This window comes from Strongylocentrotus purpuratus, unplaced genomic scaffold, assembly GCF_000002235.5.
Source record: "Strongylocentrotus purpuratus isolate Spur 01 unplaced genomic scaffold, Spur_5.0 spur5_scaffold_1, whole genome shotgun sequence".
NCBI lineage: Eukaryota > Metazoa > Echinodermata > Echinoidea > Camarodonta > Strongylocentrotidae > Strongylocentrotus > Strongylocentrotus purpuratus.
The window spans coordinates 28721960-28742341 of NW_022145594.1; the positions used below are offsets into that span (position 1 = coordinate 28721960).

Consider the following 20382-nt stretch of genomic DNA (forward strand, 5'->3'; position numbering starts at 1 on the left):
CCTAACGCCCCCTTCACAAAGGAAGCTTTTGACCCCAAAATGCATCTTTAACCTGATTTTTCCCTTCAAAACAATCCTTATTCTATTTTTAGTAAAAAGGTTGACAAGAACGAAGTGATGATACGTCATATTAAACAGAAAACAAGTATAATGGGAGAGAAAGAGGGGAGAAATATATAAATGAAAACAGAAGGGGAGAAAATTGAAGAAAGAAAAGGACTGGAAGAGGGAGAGTAACTGAAAGAAAATAAAGACTAAAAAACGAAAGACTGAGAGGGAGAGAGAGAGAGAGAGAATAAAAGGAAGAGGGCGTGTGGACGAAACATAGTCTGAAAGAGATAAAGAGAGAGAGAGAGAGAGAGACTGAATGGGACTCACAGAGTATGAAAATGAAGACAGATGAGACCAGGACCTATCAATCCATCTTCATGAGCGCGAATGAAGATTTCGAGTACCCTCACGTCCACACACTCACAACTGTAAAAATAGGATATGTATTGTCGTACCTATTTATGACCAACAAAACATTAATAAAACGCATAAGCAGTATTCAAGCACTCAACCTTATTTATCGCAAACAAATTTGCTTGCGCATCTCGTAATGTGCTCCAGTTTTGATGGAAATATCGCCAACCGTGTCGAATAAATCTTCAGGGGCGAGGCTCGGAGAGGGGCGACCGTGACAAGGCTCTTATAAAACGGTTTTCGATAGGCTTCTTGACTTGTTAATGGAGGGCAAACCTGATTGAGAAAGATGTCCGTAATGGCCGGTTAGCAAGAGCATAGTGATGTCACGTCTTATTGAAGGGATAAAGAATAAAATGGGAGAGAAGAGACAAAGAATGAGAAATAGAAAGAGAGCGAGAAACCCCCCTCCCCCTCCGCCTGTCAGAAAAGAAGGGGAAGAACTAAAGGAGAGAAGAGAGACTGAAAGAGGGAGAGAGACTGAAAGAAAATATAAAGACTAAAACAGGAGAGACAGAGAGAGAGAGAGAGAGAGAGAAAGAGAGTGAGAGAGAGAGAGAGAAAGGAGACTAGAGAAAACAAAGAGAGAGAGAGAGAGAGAGAGAAAGAGAGGGGATATAGAATGAAAAAACATACTTGATATTCAATCACATAATAATATTAATAATGATAATAATAATAGGCATTTCTAGAGAACGCCGTCTATCTAGAAATTCTATTTCGAGGCGCATTTATTATTACCCCGGCTTTAGCCTATAGCTGCCATTACAGCGCTCCAGCATTTCAAGGAATTAATTCCTGCTAGATATCCATTCACTTCACCTGGGTTGAGTGTGGCTAATGTAGATCAATGTCTTGCCAATAGCTATAACCGATCATGCAGGATTGTCCGGGAGCAAATCTTTTTCATTTGCAAGCAGCAACATCAGCATCAAGGTAACAGCAAGAACGACATCAAAAACATTTTTTTCTCCCTTTTAATGCTATTTATATCCAGATTTTTCTGCCAAATAAAGAAAAAGGGAAAATGTGAACGTAGGAGTTACTTTCGGGGGTTTAAATTAGTATGGGTATGCACATTTCTTTTGCACTCAATATATTGTTCCCTTCTTCGACAGAGAGGGAAGGGGGCGTGTGCCAATCCGCCCCACCCTGAACTGCATGTGAAACGGGAAAAATATCCTTTATAAAATGGGTAGCATATGAAGTCCTGCAGACTACTAAAAACATAGAAAACCTAGTATAATTATCGAAATATCGGAGAAATTGACACAGTGAAGGGCTTTTGGTATACACGTACTAGTTTGAGTGAATATATGCGCATCGTGAACTGCACCGCGGAATAGATCTGAATTAACTAATTACATGTGTAATTTTTATCAGCAATTATGTCAACATCAGATTCGGTAGGAAAGGTAAAGGAAGATCCCTATCTGAGGTCCATCCGTATATATCGAGATTTATAACCTTATCTGGACTTTGTAGAAAAGATGAAAGATTATTACATTAAAATGGGAAAATGCAAATTCAACTTTTACAAATTATGTGTTAATGAACATGACAATTATGGCCTTTCTGATGTTTATCATGAAACTGAAACAATTGAACGTTATTTAATGGCCAGTAAGAAATATAAGAGAGAGAGGGGAAAAAAGTTCAGGAAAACCGTCTGTACTAGTTTGGCGGGATTATACCACCCAGGATTGTCACTGACAGATGGCTATCTCATCAACTCAGCTCTCAATTAATATAAGAAAAAGAGGATCATGGGAGACCAATGGTCACCTATTAGGCATTTTTTTCTATATAGGGGGAGCAAGTAGCTACACGTAGTACAGCGAGGGCTTAAAGGTTGAGAAAAAAAAAAGAGTTTACATAATGTATTGGGGGAAGAAGATCATCTGCACGCTCTGATGGCTTTTATAAAAGCCACAGATAGATATCGCTCATTGTAGCTGGTGAGTTATAATGAACTTTGCCAAGGTGATGTAAAGACCAAGTCGTATTTTTTGATGTACATAATCATTATATAGCCCTGTACGCCAATGTTTATTTTCTCTCCTAAAGGAAGGAAGGTACAGTATAGTTAAGCACTGCACAGTTAACCTTTGTTAATACTCGCACTGGCTCTATAGCTCTTAAGTCGATTCGACTAATAGTCGTTATTTTCCCACTGAAAGACATTTTCAAGCCCCCCTTTTAGGGAAGTTCTAGATTAGTATTATCTTTCGAATGCCGTTGGAATTTTACTTTTTCATTTTTTGGCCTGCAAATGGGACATAGTACCTTTAAAGGGACTTAGTTACATTGTTCAGATGAGAGAAAATGGTGCTGAGGTAGTGACTTCAACGCTAGATGTACAAATTATTAAAGATAATCTGAAAGTTTGTGTGAAAACGGACTATTATTAACGATAACAATTGGGAAAACTGATCTGACGATTCCTTAATTCTCCACACTATATTATTACAATTTAATTACATTTTAGGTGAATGTAAATCGTCACAAGGTAATGAATTGGCTCTATATACCATTCCAGACATTCAAGTGTTGACAGATTTTTTATAGCCTGTTTTATGATTTATTTTCAAGGAAAAACGGTTGTTGAAAAAATTGTGTAACTTTTGTATGAAATGTTACTTATTATATTCTTTTTACTGTACTAACCCTGTAACAGGCAAAAGATCCTGAGAAAATCCTCAAACCACAAATATATTTATGGTTTTCTATGAAGGTGTCACTGGTCAACACCTTCTAACAGTGATTAACAGAAAATTCTCCCAACCATTTTTGAATTTTCCCAACCGTTTTTCAGACCAACGGTTTTCCGTGTTTGTAAATAAACGAGCGTTGCATGTTCTTGTTAACGTTCTGAAGTGCGCATGCGTCAATCTCGAGATTATTTTTCGAGCTAGTTCGTGATGAGCGTATCGGTCTGGTGAAGCGCGATTTCAAGCATTGCCTTTATATCCCGATTTAGTCCAGAATCTGGCCTATTTAATTTTGATCTCCACCACACCAACGCTAACCTCTTCCTACTTACTTGCTACCAGCCGATGATGGCGTGATCATTAAATTAAGACGCCATGCTGGGCTGGTGAGCATAATTATGAGTTTGTTGATAACGCCATCTTCGATGGCTTGAATCAAGTGTAGGGAAATTATAAATGACCGTGCAGATTCTGGACTAATCCCGATTCTGAAAATATCGAGATATTTGGCAATCTTGAGCTGATGAGGACAGGCCTCATGAGGCTGCGCGTGTGTGTATTGTGTGTTGATGCGTATTAAACTTAGTCTTAGCTAGCTAGAGAGGTGTTCTGGCGTGAAAGTGCCTGGATGGACGAGCTTAAAACAAGCTTTTTTATTCTCACTGCCTCCTTCAGTATAATCTTATTCTATTCATGCAACATACTTAACATTGTGATGATTGTAAACTGTTATGTTAAAATGTTATTATTGTGTCTGTATTCAATTCATTTATATACATGTATGCACCTTCAAATTTCCGAAAACAAATTTTATGTATTGTTTACATAACAATACAAATTATCTTATCTTTCTTTCTTATCTTATTTTAAAGTGGGATCTACAAAAGTTGGTATACTTTTTGATACGCACTGTACATTATATGCGTAGTTAAGAACAGGCTTAATGGAGGTGACCCTAGGATGGTTGCATTGGCTTGATGGGGTCGATAGCTTGAACGAGAAAGATTGTATCTGACTGATCTATTTCTTCTGAAAGAATGTGACATAATATCAATAAAATCATATTTTTAACGTCATATATAGTTCCATGTAATATTTTGGTTATAGGCTGGTGCAATACTGGAGCTAAAATACTGAATGATAGTTCTACGAAATGGCGCATATATGATAACGAAAATTATACATAATTATGGGGCTGCTACTAAATTATAACTCCCGCATGCAGCGCAGGTTGAGCGACACGGCTGACGTTCGTGACGTCATAGATCATGTTTGTTCATGACCATCCAGCCTAGCGCCTAACAACATATAAAATGCGTGTACAAGTAATTAGTAATTGTCCAATTACATGATTTACTATATTGGTATAGCTGCCACGGATTTCTTGTGAAAATAATATTCAAAACATATATTTCAAACTCTCTCAAAAAGCCACGATGACATCCAAGATGGGAATGATTCGACTCTTCATATGTCTGGGCGTCATTTTGCACATTGGTGCTTTGTTTTCCAGTGCCACGAGCCCAGGAATCCAGGCGGTTTTCAACCACACCTATTCGGGAAGTGTTTCGGAAGGCAACGATATCATATACCCGTTCACACACAACACGTCCAATGTACCGTATCGTAAACTGAGACTGAGTGCGGGATTTGAGGCGGTTTTCAACCAAACCTATTCGGGAAGTGTTTCGGAAGGCAACGATATGATATACGCGTTCATACACAACACCTCAAAGGTACCATATCGTAAACTGAGATTGAGTGCGAGAGTGGGGACATGGTCCAGTATACTATGTGAATGATTGATAATGCATATTATGTACAACATAGAAATAACCGTCAGGTATCGGAGGGAGTTCTTTATCCAAACTGACATTTTTCAACCGTGCCTTATCGAGGGGGGAATTAACTTTCCGGAAAGTGCCCTTGTTCGTTGGTGCCCCCCCCCCGCCCCACTTTGGAAGTCGCTCGGCCGCCCCTGACCGAAACTTTATGTTAGTGATAATGAATAATAAGAGAGGTATATGTAGTAACTAATTTACTATATATTGGCTTTGCTTAATTGTGTCCCCCCCCCCATGTTTAAAAAAAAAATTGACGCCCCTAACTACTAGTAGTACAAAGCTTCATGAACTATATTACTGGTGCTCGTGCTTCTTCTACCGCTGTAGTGCTAATAACAATTCAAACAAAATCAATATCAAATGATGAGGATGATAATGATAATAATGGTAATGATGATTATGGTAATAATGACGACAATGATGATGATAGTAATAAAAGTAATGATAATAATGATTAAAATAATACAAATATAGGGATGATAACAATATTAGTAGTAATAATAAATTAAAGACAATAAACAGGCCGATACCCGTACTATAGCACCACCATGGTTGTCGATCCGGGGGGGGGGGTGGGGGTGGGGGGAAATATCCCACAAAAAATATTTCAGGTGGGGGGATGGCCGGTACAATCATCCCCTCAATAATTCACCATCAAAAAAAAATGAAGAGAACAATTAATGATGAGAGCCCGATGAGAGTAATTAATGGTTATTACTCTCAAGATGACCATCAATATACACATTTTGCTATCTCATTTTCATAATACATACACCCCTGTACATATATGAAGAGAAAACGAAGTAAATGAGACAACCGTATATGAGACAAGAATAAATTGAATTCTCGCTCATACGGCTTAATCAAGAATTGATGAATTTATTCAATTTATTCAATCAACAGCATCATAGGGATGCAGTACGCCAAATGCAAAGCCGCAGCGTTAAAAAGTAACGAGCTAAATGTTAAGCGCGAAGCGCAAAAGAGCAAAACAAAAGTAGAGAGTGGGAGAGATAATGAGAGGCAGAGAGGATAATAACCCAGGTAGCAAGCCCATGCGGGACCACATGGGTCCCATATGAAAATTATCAACCAATTCCTCAATATAAAGAACTCTTAAAGGTAAAGGAAAGCATCTGAGCAAGAATATCACATGACTTTTGGCCAGTTCAATCTGAAGTGATTTTTAAAGCTGTGTGGGGTTAATGATGCGTTTTTTTCCTCTTCATAATGCAAGTAAAGTAATAAAATATTGTATCATTGAAGACAAAGACGGTTTTGTCCAAATGGCAGCATGTAGGAGACGGAACTTTCAGTTTGTTCCGTGATTCATACTCAGTATCTATTTTGTTTGTTTGATTTCATCCATTTCTCTGTTTTATATCTCTACATGTAAAACATTTGAAGAGCTATTTACCGAAAGGAGCAAAATCTTTTGATAGCAAATGGAGATAATGATAAACATTTTTCTCTATTTAACTTGAACAAAATTATCAATCTAAATTGCGAGAGAAATTATGAACACATGCATCTTTTAATAACAATTTTCCATAGACACCTGAACAAAATCGGGTAAACAAAGAGTCCTTTCTTAAATTACACACATTGATCTAGTGCTTCTTGAAAATAAGCTCTTTGTATGTACATAAACAAGCAATACAACAGAATACTCCAGTTCGATATTTTGGAGAAAGATTATAATGTCACAACTTATTTTTGTTTTATTGAAAAGCTGATGTAGGCATATGTTTAGTATTCAATCGTAACAGGCATAAGATAGTTAAGGTGTTTTTGAAGGTTAGAATGTTATTAAGTTTGAAGTTTTGTTTCTAACACCGCTTCCAATAATAATCCACTTTCTAAGACTGGTTATAGTTTTTGAAGAAAAAAATAGTGCTCTGTTCAGGGCCTTAGGGGAATATTATACTTATATTTTAGAGCGTATCTGGTATGATAAGTATATCTGGGTGACGAAGGAGATAATGGAAGTTTGTTGTTTGGTAGTTGGAACGTAAGTTTTATATTATGTTTTTTAAGAAACAGACAGTTTGTATGAGATCAGGAGTTTAAATTTTCTGTCATTTTGAGAACCAAATTTGCATCAGTAGTATTCTGTATCATTGAGTTGAGTTTCCCGCAGAGAGGATTCAGTTGGTTTAATTAAAGAAGGAAGAGAGTCAAATGAAAAACCAAAAGCAATATGTTTTTCATTTACTAATGAGAGCTATGTTTTTTTGAGATCTCCTTGCACAGAATATTGGAATGGGTTTTTCCCGATGAAAGTTGTTTGGAGACATCAATATTCATAAAATGTATGTTTCTATCACCAGGAAATAAGAATTTTCTGCCTACATGATCCTTTCCTGGTTGCGTATTAATGCATTTGCCCACTGGTAACATAATACTTTCACAAGTTGATGTCCCTAACCATTGGTTTTTTTGTTGGTAATGTCTAAATTTCGTTTAAAAATAGATTAAATTAGTCTAGTAGGTTTACACTGCAGGCAAGAGTCAGGACTAATATTTAGCATGTTATTAATGTTATTGCCACTCTTATATTCTCTGAAATGTTATCTTAATTGAGGGTGACTTGAAAAGGTTAATAACTTGCAAGGGAGGGAGTGCAACCTGCCACACACTTCTACCTCTTGGTTGCTTTGAACCATTGCCGAAAATATTTTGGCACCTATCATCCCCCCCCCCCAACCACGGATACACATCGACACCCATGAGTACCACTATTACTTTTACTACAAATGTGCATTATGATACTGCATCTATTACCACTACTACTACTAAATAATACAAGATGAAGAAGAGGAAGGAGAAGAATAATTTCGGCGATATTAGTGATTATTTTCTCTATGATCGAGGCACACAAGCACAATACATGCTTAGTGGTAATAAGGAAGTACGCAAAGGAAAGGGAAGCCAATAACAAAGAGAGAGAGGGAGAGAGAGAGAGAGAGAGAGAAAGAGAGAAGGATATTTATTACACTTAAACAATACCATGAGACATCAAGCTAGGTAGAACTATGACCGACAAATATCATTCTGTCTTGGAAACAGTCAGAAACCACACATTTCTTAACAACAATTAAAACTTCTCCCGGGGGCCTGAAATGTAATCTCTGTTTTCCATACAAATAGCATTGTAAAAAACGATAACAAAAATACGAATGCTAAAAATACATCGTCGTTAACGTTGGGAACCTCCACTTTTATCTCTTTTTGCCAAATATTCCGAACAATAAGACCAACCAAATGGAATCGACTGTGAAATGAATTTATCATGAGTCCGGAAATATTGATTTGCTGCTAATCTTATGACAGTTTTAAAGAGCAGCAACGGCGAATAATTACCGCTAAAATTCGGCAATCGTTGCTTTGAATGCTTTTCCCTGAATAATGCTATGGGCATAAAGCTAGATAGAAGTATGATCGACAAAAAAAATTATCTTGAAAACAGTCAGAAACCATTAGAACTAGAATAAAAATGATACAAATAATAATAACAATAATTATCATAATCAAAATCATCTTATTGATACTCATACTAATAACAACAATCAAAATGATAATAAAAATAAGTATAACTGTATACTACTCCTACTACTACTACTACTACTACTACTACTACTACTACTACTACAAATATAACTACTAGTACTACTACTACTACTACTACTACTACTACTACTACTACAAATATAACTACTAGTACTACTACTACTACTACTACTACTACTACTACTACTACTACAAATACTCTCCTCTCTTCCTTTCACTATTTTTTCTTTCCTATCAACGTTCTGTTATATACAATGTAATTTTCATAATAATGTCTATAATGTTCTTTCGGTAACTGTGTTAATTTATTATGGGCGTTCCCAACTCAAGCTACGCTTTCCGGGTTTTCGCCTCCTTCCGTATCTGAATTAATTACTGTATACTCTATGTTGAAATAATTGTTACATATATCATGTATATATACATTGTGTTTTATATTGTGCTGTTGAGAAGGAAATAAATGTTAATAAATACAAAATACAAAATATAACTACTAGTACTACTACTACTACTACTACTACTACTCACTAGTACTACTAGTGAAAATTATGTGACGCTATACATACATGTTGTTTATTGTTCTAAAGATATTTTTTGCTTACACCCAGTAGATTAATAACTTATGCTCGATCTTGTAACTTAAAACAAGTTAGAAAAGAAATCTTGAAACCAGCGGGATATTCTGGGTGCAAGCCAGTCAATTCTTGACAACAATTGAAATCTTTCCCAGGGGGTCTACAATGCAATTCTTTTCTTCTTTTTTTCTTACTCAAATAGCATTGTAAAGACGCTGAAAAAACAAGAATACCAATACATCGTCGCGAACGGTGGGAACATTCACTTTTATCTATTTTTGCCAAATATTCCGAACAATAAAACCAACCGAAAGGAATCAACCGTTAAATGAATTTATCATGAGTCCGGAAATATTAATTTGCTGCAATTTGGCAGGAAAATTTTAAAGAGCAGCAGAGGCAAACAATTGTCGTCAAAATTCAGCAATCGTTGTTGTGCTTGCTGTCCCCTGAATAATACCATGGGTATAAAGCTAGATAGAAGTATGATCGACAAAAATAATATTGTCTTGACAAATTTGTCAGAAATTATTACAACTAAAAATGGATAAGATATAGCGCGATCATTTATTTAAAGACCGTCAATACTACTGGGCCAGAAGAGATTAGACAACACAGCGAGGTCACTGACATGTGGCTATCTCATTAATTCAGCTCTCAACTAACATAGGAAAAAGAGAATCATGGGGGACCAAAAGGCACCGATTGGGGAAGTTTTCTATATAGAGGGAACAAGTAGCTACAAGTAGGACAGTGGAGCTTTAAAGCAAGTTCATTTTGACTTTGAGAATTCTCCAGTACCAAATATCAAAGCACATCTCGAGCCAGCTTCAAATAAATCTAAATTTGAAAACAATATATAATGACATATTGTCTAATGTCATGATTGTGTTCTTTATTTTTATCTTCTTTATATTTTACTTTATTAAACAAAACTTTTATTCTAATGTATCTTCTATTATCTTGATAATATTCCAGCAACGAAAAGATAATCCTGGTAGACACCTTGGATTTGGTATAGCAATACATTCTGGGCACATGACGTATTGCAAAAGATCATTACTAGCCCTTCTAATTAATGTACTTATACACTACTGCCGTCGATGTTTATGCTGATGGTGCCAATGATATGGCGTGGAAGTGCCTCGATGGACGAGCTCAATAACAAAACAAAACAAGCTTTTTAAACTGCACTGCCTTTTCCTCAGTATTATCTTATTCTTTTAATGCAACCTTCTTAAAATTGTGATGATTGTTAAATGTTACGTTGAAATGTAATTATTTTGTCTGTATTTATGTCTGTATGTAAATGTATATCACCTTTAGATGTCCGAAATCAAATGTTATGTATTTTTTACATGACAATAAATATCTTGAATCTTGAATCTTGAATCTTGATATTATAATAATGATTCAGAAAAAGATAATAATAATGATAACGTAAAAGATAATAATAACAATAATTATCATAGTCATAATCATCTTTTGATAATCATACTGATAACTATAATAATAATAATAATAATAATAAGTATAATAATAAGTATAATGTCTACTACTACTACTACTACTACTACTACTATTGATACTAGTACTACTATTACCACTACTACTACTTCTACTACTATTGAACTACTACTACTTCTACTGCTCACTACTACTACTAATACTACTACTACTACTACTACTACTACTACTACTACTACTACTACTATTGAACTACTACTACTTCTACTACTCACTACTACTACTAGTGAATAACATGTGACTCTACATACAATAGTAACACAGTGTTGTTTATCGTTCAAAAAACATTTTTGGCTTGCATCCAGTAGAATGATAATGTGTGCTTGATCTTGTAATTGAAAACAAATTAGAAAACAAATATTTGAACAAGCGGGATATTCTGGATGCAAGCCAGAAAATTCTTAACAAAAATTAGAACTTCTCCCAGGTGCCTAAAATGTAATCCTTTATTCCATACAAATATCATAATAAAAGGACGGAAAAAATACGAATGATAATAAATACATCGTCGATAACGGTGGGAACCTTCACTTCTATCTCTTTCGTCTGCTAAATATTCCGAACAATAGAACCAATCAAAAGCAATCAGTTGTGAAATGAATTTATCATTAGTCCAGAATTATTAATTTGCTACTAGTTGTCATGAAAGTTTTAAAGAGCAGCAAAGGCGAATAATTATCGTATAAAAATCGGGAACGGATTGTTATGCCACATGTTCGTGTAGTCCCATATACATATTGTTGTGTACAGTGCTTGCAACTTTACCAGGACTAGGCCAAATCCCACAATTTGCAGTACACACCAATACTTAAATGCTAGATGATCAACCTTTTCTGATCGATTTTACACCGTTTCTTGCAAAATGTAATCGCATGACCATAAATCAACGTTATCTTTGACAGTAGCTTTCGTATTTTCCCCACCTTTCAACCTTTACCAGGAAACGGCGATCCGATTCCACTTCCTCAGCGATGATGCAGTGCCAGACTTCCCAATCCTCGTCGTGGTAAAACAACCCCGGAGTGTCTTCTCCTGGACTGTACCTTATGTCTCACCCGACGGGTAAGATACATGAAGGAGCATTTGTATGGGTTCTCGTAGTGGCTATGAATGTGTGGGAACCTGCACAGTTTAATACCTTTGTGTATTAATTACACAAAGGAAGAATAAGGAGAAGAAGAAGACGAAGAAAGAGAGATAGATATATATATATATATATAGAGAGAGAGAGAGAGAGAGAGAGAGAATAACATAGAGAAAGAAAAAGACAAAGGAAGAAACTAACAACTAAACCACTCCTCCAAAAAAAGAAAAGAGAGGACGAGGACAAGGACGAGGAGAAACAGACACAATAAGATTTTATAGTTCAAGAGCATATTATCGATATATCAGCTATCAGCAAACTTCTAAATTAAATGTGTAAAGGTACCATGTCTTATTTGCAGGCCAAAAAATGAACAGGTTAAATTCCAACGGCATTTGAAAGATAATACTAAAGGTTGTGGTGTGCAGGTAGGGTATATCAATGGGAAAAGTGACACTTTTTGCCGTCACTAAGCTGCTTAAACCAGTAAGCATTGATACAAATGGAGTGATTGCAATACAAAGACATTGACAGAATGTTCCGACAATCTACTCCAAATTTTATAGCAAGCCCATAGGCGGAGATCCGGGTGGGGGGGGGGGGGACTATGTAATCATCCCCAATGTTATGCATATCTTTATGATCTAATGTTCACCGTAAAGCCTTTCATTTAAATTTTGAATTTACATCTTTTAAAGAGGAAAAACCCCAATCCGGATGTGTTTATAAGTACATATCCATAACGGAAGACTGAAAAGACATATAATTATATTATCTATAAATGTGAGCGAGCGAGTTTTGGGGGAAATTACTCTAGTCGATTTAAATTAGGGGCACATTTAATGACGAGAGGAAAGTGGGACACTTATCGGAAGGGATGAGACACTTGGATATAAGAAAAGAAAAGGAGCACGTGTGAAAGTGAAAAGGGTAATCTTCAGAGTTGAAAATGGGGCACTTCTTACACCTAAAAAGAGGCCCTAACCAGAGATGAAAAATAGCATTTATGAGAATTGGAAATGGGCATTTGCAGACGGAAAGGGGGCACCCATCATATTTTGATAGAGACGTTTATTAGAGGTGAATTTGGTGAATATGGAGAATTTATAAAAAGAGGATAGGTCCCTTATTAAAAAGGAAAAGGGGCACTTGTGAAAATAAAAAAAGGGAACCTACAATAAAGGAAAATGCGCATTTGTTGAAAGAAAAGGGGCGCCGATCAAATTTTAATAGGGGCATTTATCAGAGGTGAAGAGGGTGCTTTTATAGGAAGGGGGGAGTGGCTCTTACCAAAAAGAAAAAGAGACACGTCTTAAAACAAACGGGGCACTTATAAGAGATGAAAAGGGGTAATAATGAAGTAAGGAAAGGAAAGGAAAGGAGCACGTGTCTTCAAATTAGGAAGAGGTTACTCTAAAATGGGGAAAGGGCACTTCTTACAAAGTAAAAGGGGGTCCTCTCAGATTTGAATAGGGCAATTATCAGAGGCAAAATGAAAAATGAAAAGGGGCACATCTCGTAGCTGAATAAAAGCACTAACTAGATATTAAAAAGGGCACTTATGAGAATGGAAAATGGACACTTTTGGCAAACGAAAATAGGAACTCGTCGAAGGAAAAGGGGCAGGTGTCTATATTAAAGGGGCACTTATAAGAGGTAAAAAGGGGAAGGGGGACTTTAACAAAGTAATAGGGGCACTTTTCCTATGTAAAAAGGGGCTCTTCTTACAAAGTAAAAGAGGCACGTTTGAAGTACTTGACAAAATGCCACTCTGCGCCCCCCACCAAAAAAAAGACAATAGACGGGGGCTGAATCCACTCCAGCCCTTTTAGTATTCTATAAGAGTTTGAGCCCTGCTTTGATATGTCACATTCCAAAAAACATAATCTGAACAAATCAATTTTCAACGCACTTTTAATAAAATATTACAAAATTGGTATGAGTATGAATAATTTTGTTGTTTATTGTATATTTAGCTATCTTAGATTGAGACAGTAGAAATGCTGTTGTCTATTGGATATATCAACGGACTGTGGCTCGTGGATCAAGTCCCGCCTCAGCCACAATGCATCTACATTTGCCTCTGTCCACCTGGTGCTAAATGGGTATCTGGTAGGATGAGAACGTTAAAGTGGATGGTTAGATACATGATGCAGGGCTGGAATACTCTCCAGTGAGCGAAGGATGTACACTATCATGTGCAGATTAGCAATTGAATCCAAAGACTGGAGTAATAATACCAATATAAAGTGCTTACATATGTAGTAAATGTATTAAGCACTATGAAAAAGTCATTATTCTTTGTTGTTGTTTCATGCTCAGCAAGAAATATGGCTCAGTAAGCAAGACCCTGTGCCCTGATTCCTCCAACCTAAACGCCAGTGTGGAGGAAACCATCATTGTGGTCGTCAGCACATCATCCGCCATTGAAGTCAATTTCACCCTGACTGGGATGTTTGTAGACGATTTCAACCTTCAGTAAGTATGATTTCATTTTGGAAACAGTTTTATTTTCCTTCTCTTTCTATATGTATCTTAACAATTGAATGAACTGTACTGTACATTAATTAACCTGCATCGATTTTTATATCTGAATGTCTCTTACGCTTATTGAGATGTTCGTGGGCGGGAGGTTTTGAGTTTTTTTTTTTGTGTGTTTGATAAAATAAAGTCATTGAAGAAAAAAAAGGCATAAAAAAGGGAGAGGGAGAAAAAAAAAAGGATATTTCATGAAGTAAAGTACACTTCATATTATGTACAGGTGGCTAAGTACAGATTTTATTTTTACAAAAAAATAAAATTTACTACATGTATTGATATGGTTAGGGCTATCTGTACAAAACACCTGCTTCTTGTTACATCTCCTGCTCCGTATCAATATCAAATTATTATTGGCATTAATACTTCCCTTTTGTCTCTTCAGATCCGATACAGATATCACATTCTCAAGTGATCCATCTTCACCTCAGGTTAGAGATTTTTAAATGGTAGGGTACAGTAATGATCCCCCCCCCCCCCCACACCCATCTATTGGATCTACTTGTAAATGCAGTATCGGGAATGAGAAAATTCAGTTATAATGTATTTTTTTGCTGAAATCTTGTCAGGAGTATAATTTTATGTACGTGCAGTGGGAAAAATTATAAACTATCTTTATGATTTCCTTTCATGTTTTTCCTGAATTTATAATTAGTCATATAGTTTTTATCTCGTTTTGAAATTTTTTCTGCTACAGACCACCCAGATTTATTGAGAGTAGAAATGTATACGAACTTGCTAAGCTAAAAGAACATTACATTTGTAATATTTCAACGGACACGGCAATGCAATTTATTGAATTTTGTATTTGAATGATGTCACTTTTTCTCTTTTATTTCATGTACATATATAGGAATGATCTGATTATGTCTTTTTTTTATTTTGTATTACAGTTTTATCAATATGAATTTCCAGAGGGAGTCAATATGGTGCTGGTGAGAGCCAAGTCACCAAATGATACATGTGCCTACTTTTCAGTGCAGAAGGCAGAGGTGAGTAGACCTGTTTAACCTACCCCATTCAACTGGTAGAAAATTATACATCAATGACATATATCCCACATGTACACGTACCTTCTTGACCTTTTTATTTCCACCTCCTTTCATTTCACTTTCTTATTTGTCCAGTTTCCGCCTTTTGATCAATATTGAAATCCCTCTCTTCACGTTTCTTTATCTCACCATTATCCTTTGTTCTTGCCCCACCCCTCCTCTTTCTCTCTTTCTTTCTTTTAATAATATTCATGATTATCCTTGTTATGGCATTTTTGCTTCAAATACCTTCCACGTTATCAAACTTCACTGAGTCTTTGTTTCTCCTGTAGGGAAGAGAACACTTTTCCAATTAGCCAATTCTTGCATGGGAGCAGTTGCCTCTTTCCTACTGGCAAGTGGGAAATATCAAAGAAATATCAAGAAATATCAAATATTATATGAGAGATTAATTGATATTTGTCTTTATCTTTCTCTCCCAGTGTCCGATCTTTGAAGATGTTTCCACCGTGCGTTACAACGCGGGGATATTTCAGACGATGACCTTGCAGGCAGCAATTACAGTTACGGTAAGTCTAGGACAATTGTAATACCGAATATTCATTAGTTATTGTTTAATTGACCCTATACCGCAAATATGAATCGGGAATTATCCCGTTTATGTTATTCAATTTTGTTGACAGAGAGACAAGTATAAATCGGGCCGTTTCTATGTTGTGATGGTCGTGCATTCAAACGATGACAGGTGCGAAAATGACTACAAGACATTCACACCTCTCGAAGGTAAGGGATCCTTACTTTCTATGTTGGGTTCAAATTGGCAACATTATTCTCATCATATCCTTTCGAATGATGGTGCATCTAATTAATTATGTTATGATTCTTTGAAAATAGTAGATACATGTACAATGTTTGTCATAAATGTGGAATAATGTTTTTTACCCCAATTTGTGGAATGCTTTTGACAATGATTTATTCCTAAAAGATCTAGTTTATAGTATACATTCTCAGATTTTATTGAATGATAATTGGCGAATGTATGTTTTGCGTGACTGCTAAAGCATGGGTAGGTTACTATGTTTATCAACCAGGGGACCTACGTCCTTAAGTCATAAATGACAGTAATGAGGATTAATGCCTCACAAAAGTGCACTAATATAGCACATCGACACGGTTTTGATCCTTGAGCCTAACAGTTACTAGGTCATTGCTTTGCCACTGAATCATGACTGTACGCAGCGGGGTTAGGGTAGGGGGCAGCCCCCCCCCCCCCCCCCCGCCAACAAAAATGCAATCAGTTAGCAATAATTGATTGCATTTTCCCCAGGTTCCCAACAGAAAAAAAATCCCCTGTGTGGCCATGCCTTGAACCATAATGCATGGCCGTTTCCCGTTTCAGATATTGTATACGCATTTCGAACATATAACTTAATAGTAGAAATGAAAAGCTTTCTTAAGTATGTTGAAACTGAAGCTGATATCTAAAAATATTCAACAAAGGCCCCTTTTCAACCAGTCTAGCTTTATAGGTAATACAAAGTTTTGGTATTGGGTCGTACAATATTGGAGGGTATTGGACCCTACAATATTTAGTGATCATCGTCGCGGTTAAAATCGAGTCTAAAGTTATGAAATTGTAAATAATAAACTCTTTATGTTGTATAGCTCCCTCTCAAGGTCAAGACATTAATTAACCTATAAAACAATGTTTCTTGACTAAAACCGACCGATTAGCTATTCCCGTTTGGAAATTATATATCACAACTACATATTCTGAGATTTTCATGGTCGCAGCTACCATCGTACGGTCGTAGACGCTAATTGAAATGTATATCAAAATTTACCGGTAGTACCGGTCAATTTTTATATTCAATTTTTCTCGAAAGCAGAAGTGTTTTAGGGGCTAAATTTTCTACTGCTTATATTACATCCACAGGGGTATCCAAATACATCAAAATTGCAAAGAATCACTATCCACCCATTTTCAAAATTTTCCAAAACTTTGTATTACCTTAAATCTTTGAGTTACGAAAAACACAAAAAACAAACAAATGGGGTATGAATATTTGAGTTGTTGACTGTATGTATGTACTATGTGTGGCAACATTGGATTACCTACTGTGCATTAGCTATATTCTGCATTTTCTATTATTTCATAATCGTTGTTCTACTACCCGATGTACTAACTATTTTGTTTGATTGTATTCTTCCAGCTCAATATACAGGCTTATCAGAACGCACAAAGATTGTAACACTGAGAGTGGAACACACACTAGAAAGTAAGTACTATATGACATTGTACTGCTTGTTGTGATACAAAAAAAGGCTTCAGCGATATAAAAATATTATCAAAACCACATAGATTTAGTGTAGATGTGAATTGCAACATAATTCGCTGGCATCATGTTCGGTGGAATAACCAATCACTATGTGTGCACAGGTTTTCCATTCAGCGAAACTCGTTGTTCCACCATGAAGAAAGTACTCCTGCTTACTTTCATATCTCGAGTTTGAGGGAGATTTTAGTACGATGAGAATTCCTTATGGCATTAGGCTCCAGGCACGGTTTTGTATACATAAATGTAATAATGATTGCAATTTGGAAACTTTATGATTTGATAATTGATACAGTGGACTGCACTGTCGTTTTCCGTGGACAGTGAAACTTGCATATAAATACTGCTCAAGGGAGACAAGAAAATCAGTCTTTATTTATTATTATTATTTATTATTTATTCGGCAATTCACACAAAATATAACAATGTAAATATAGGTAAACAAACATTAATAATAATAATAATATTAATTGGAAATGCACAATTTTCCTGGAGGTCCTCTGAGTGCATCAGTTGGCTGCCAGGGAAGAGGAAAGCAAACTAAATCACTGTAACCGTAATGGTCCCTCTTCCCGACCAACTGGTGAATCCAGAAGACCTGCAAACTATAGCATGAAGGTAATTAAAATGTATAACATTTCATAAACAAACCAGCTAACAAAAACAAGGCAAAAGGAGGAGTTCAAATTAATATGTATGATGACACTAGGTCATGACACGATACTGATCATTAACATGAGGAATTAAGTCTGGCTTAAAAACTATTGCATAAAATGTCTAGTAGGTAAAATGAAACCATGAAGTATAAAACTGAGCAAAGAACCAAATGTGAGAGCATGAAGTAGCGCACTGACAAGAATGTCTAAAATCATACAGATTAACCGGTATATAAAGTTACGAGGTATATAAAGTTACGAAAACATGGTAAAGGAAGTGAATAGAGGCTTAGTGAGCTTCAGTTATGAGCTGGTAGTATTTATGTCAGGCTCCTTTAATACAAGTTTCAATAGGAAACTATGCTCAATGGACACCAAATAATGGGGTCTCTGTAGTCTGGGTCGTCACTAAAGTAGGTTTGACTGTACTTGAAAATTGTATTCAGTCACGTATGTCTGTATAAATCTGTCAATCCGTTGCTTGGCTAGTATTTTTTACCAGGTGTTATACTAAAAGTACCTATTTCACACGAATACTCAGTATTATCTCATTCTTATCTTGTGCTGCAGAATATTGGAAGCCGGTCGTGGTCACTTTAGTGGTGCTCATAGCCATCGCTATCCTGTCTTTTGTTATTATCTTTGCTGTACCCGTTTTGATGTAAGTGCGTCGTACTTTTATCTAAACCCAAATATTTCAGGGGGGTGTTTCACAAAGATCCTAAGTTGAACTTATCTCTAAGTTGGACTTAAAAGTTATGGAAAGCCATTAGCTTCATTGAAAATATTTTGTAAAAGTTATTTTAAAAGGCATAACATGTTGATTCAAATCATTTATATTTTCTATTATCATGAAAGATTTCATGTTCTTGATGTGGAATTTATGAAAAGTCTAAAATACTTCAATTGTTGCTTTTGAATATATTTCATTTTAAGGCTATAAATGGCTCTCCATAATATTTAAGTCCAACTCAGAGTTAAGTTTGACTTAGAATTTTTGTGAAACACCCCCCTGGTATCTTAGTCAAACTGAAATTTAAACGTTCAATTTGCCTCCTATTATGGTAAACTATAGTGTACATTTAAGACATGGTGACAAGCTTGTTGATTTTCAATTAAATATGTATTAGAACTTTAAGAAAAGTATTGTGATGCTAATAGGGGACATACACAAATAATTATAGTAACAATCAGAAAAAGTTTTTTCTGACCATTTGAACTGTACCCCGAAATCGTTTACCTTGTAATTTCTGTCATATTTAATGCTATCATTTTGCCATTATCAATGCAATACACAAGCAGCTAAATTAATAAATGAGAAAATTGTATATGCCTTACCGTTTTTCTAAACAATTAATCGTATTTGAAGTAATATATAAATACATGCGTGTACAATTATATTCATGATTTCCTTGTATCTTTCCAATTCTTGTGTCTATATTTGTAATAATTACAATGCGTATGTATTGTAAGAACAAATTATTCATATACTATGTGAATTAACTTTTCTAATAAATACAAAAACGACGTTTCGATATCCATTTTCAGACGAAAGATGGCAAAATCTTGTGCTAGGGCAGTTGATTCACAAGAAGGTAAAAACGATTCAACAAAATCCCTTTTGTAAAATGACTTTGTCATATTTTATTCATTATATCGCTACCCTTTTATTCTTCCTTTCTATCATTTTAATAAGTTGGCAAGGTATTCATGCATTCATCCATCATGATTGCCATTTCTTTTAGACAAAAAAAGGGCTGAGAAATTTCATATTCTTGCCCCGAAGTTTTCATGATCACGCTGTTCATGCGTACATGTGAAGACACTTGGCATTCTGCTTTAGTTCCAAAGTAATATTTATGCTAAAGTTACTGCGTATAAATAGCAAATTTGAGTTGATTTATCGATTTTTTTTCTTCAGTTTTCATAGTCATGGAATGCATTAAACTGACTTTGTATTTATATACATCCATCTATATTTTGTATGTTACATGCATACATTTGTCACTTTAGTTGACAAATGAACTAATATTATCTTCAGTCAGTGTCATAGAAATTGTTGTATTGGTTGCATTTGCATCATG

The 20382-nt window shown here is 35.6% G+C and overlaps 1 protein-coding gene across 1 annotated transcript in view; it reads left to right on the forward strand.

The window, feature by feature from the left end:
- The first annotated feature begins 4524 nt into the window (after positions 1–4524).
- Positions 4525–20382, forward strand: part of LOC765108 (SID1 transmembrane family member 1-like) — a 36637-nt gene continuing 20779 nt past the window's right edge. Inside the window, exons 1-10 of the mRNA XM_030978671.1 lie at positions 4525–4912; positions 11633–11754; positions 14099–14254; positions 14700–14745; positions 15208–15306; positions 15789–15875; positions 15990–16089; positions 17520–17585; positions 18869–18959; positions 19847–19893. Of these exons, the coding sequence (XP_030834531.1) occupies positions 4613–4912; positions 11633–11754; positions 14099–14254; positions 14700–14745; positions 15208–15306; positions 15789–15875; positions 15990–16089; positions 17520–17585; positions 18869–18959; positions 19847–19893 (1114 nt within the window). The 5' untranslated portion in view covers positions 4525–4612. The remainder of the gene's footprint in view (positions 4913–11632; positions 11755–14098; positions 14255–14699; positions 14746–15207; positions 15307–15788; positions 15876–15989; positions 16090–17519; positions 17586–18868; positions 18960–19846; positions 19894–20382) is intronic.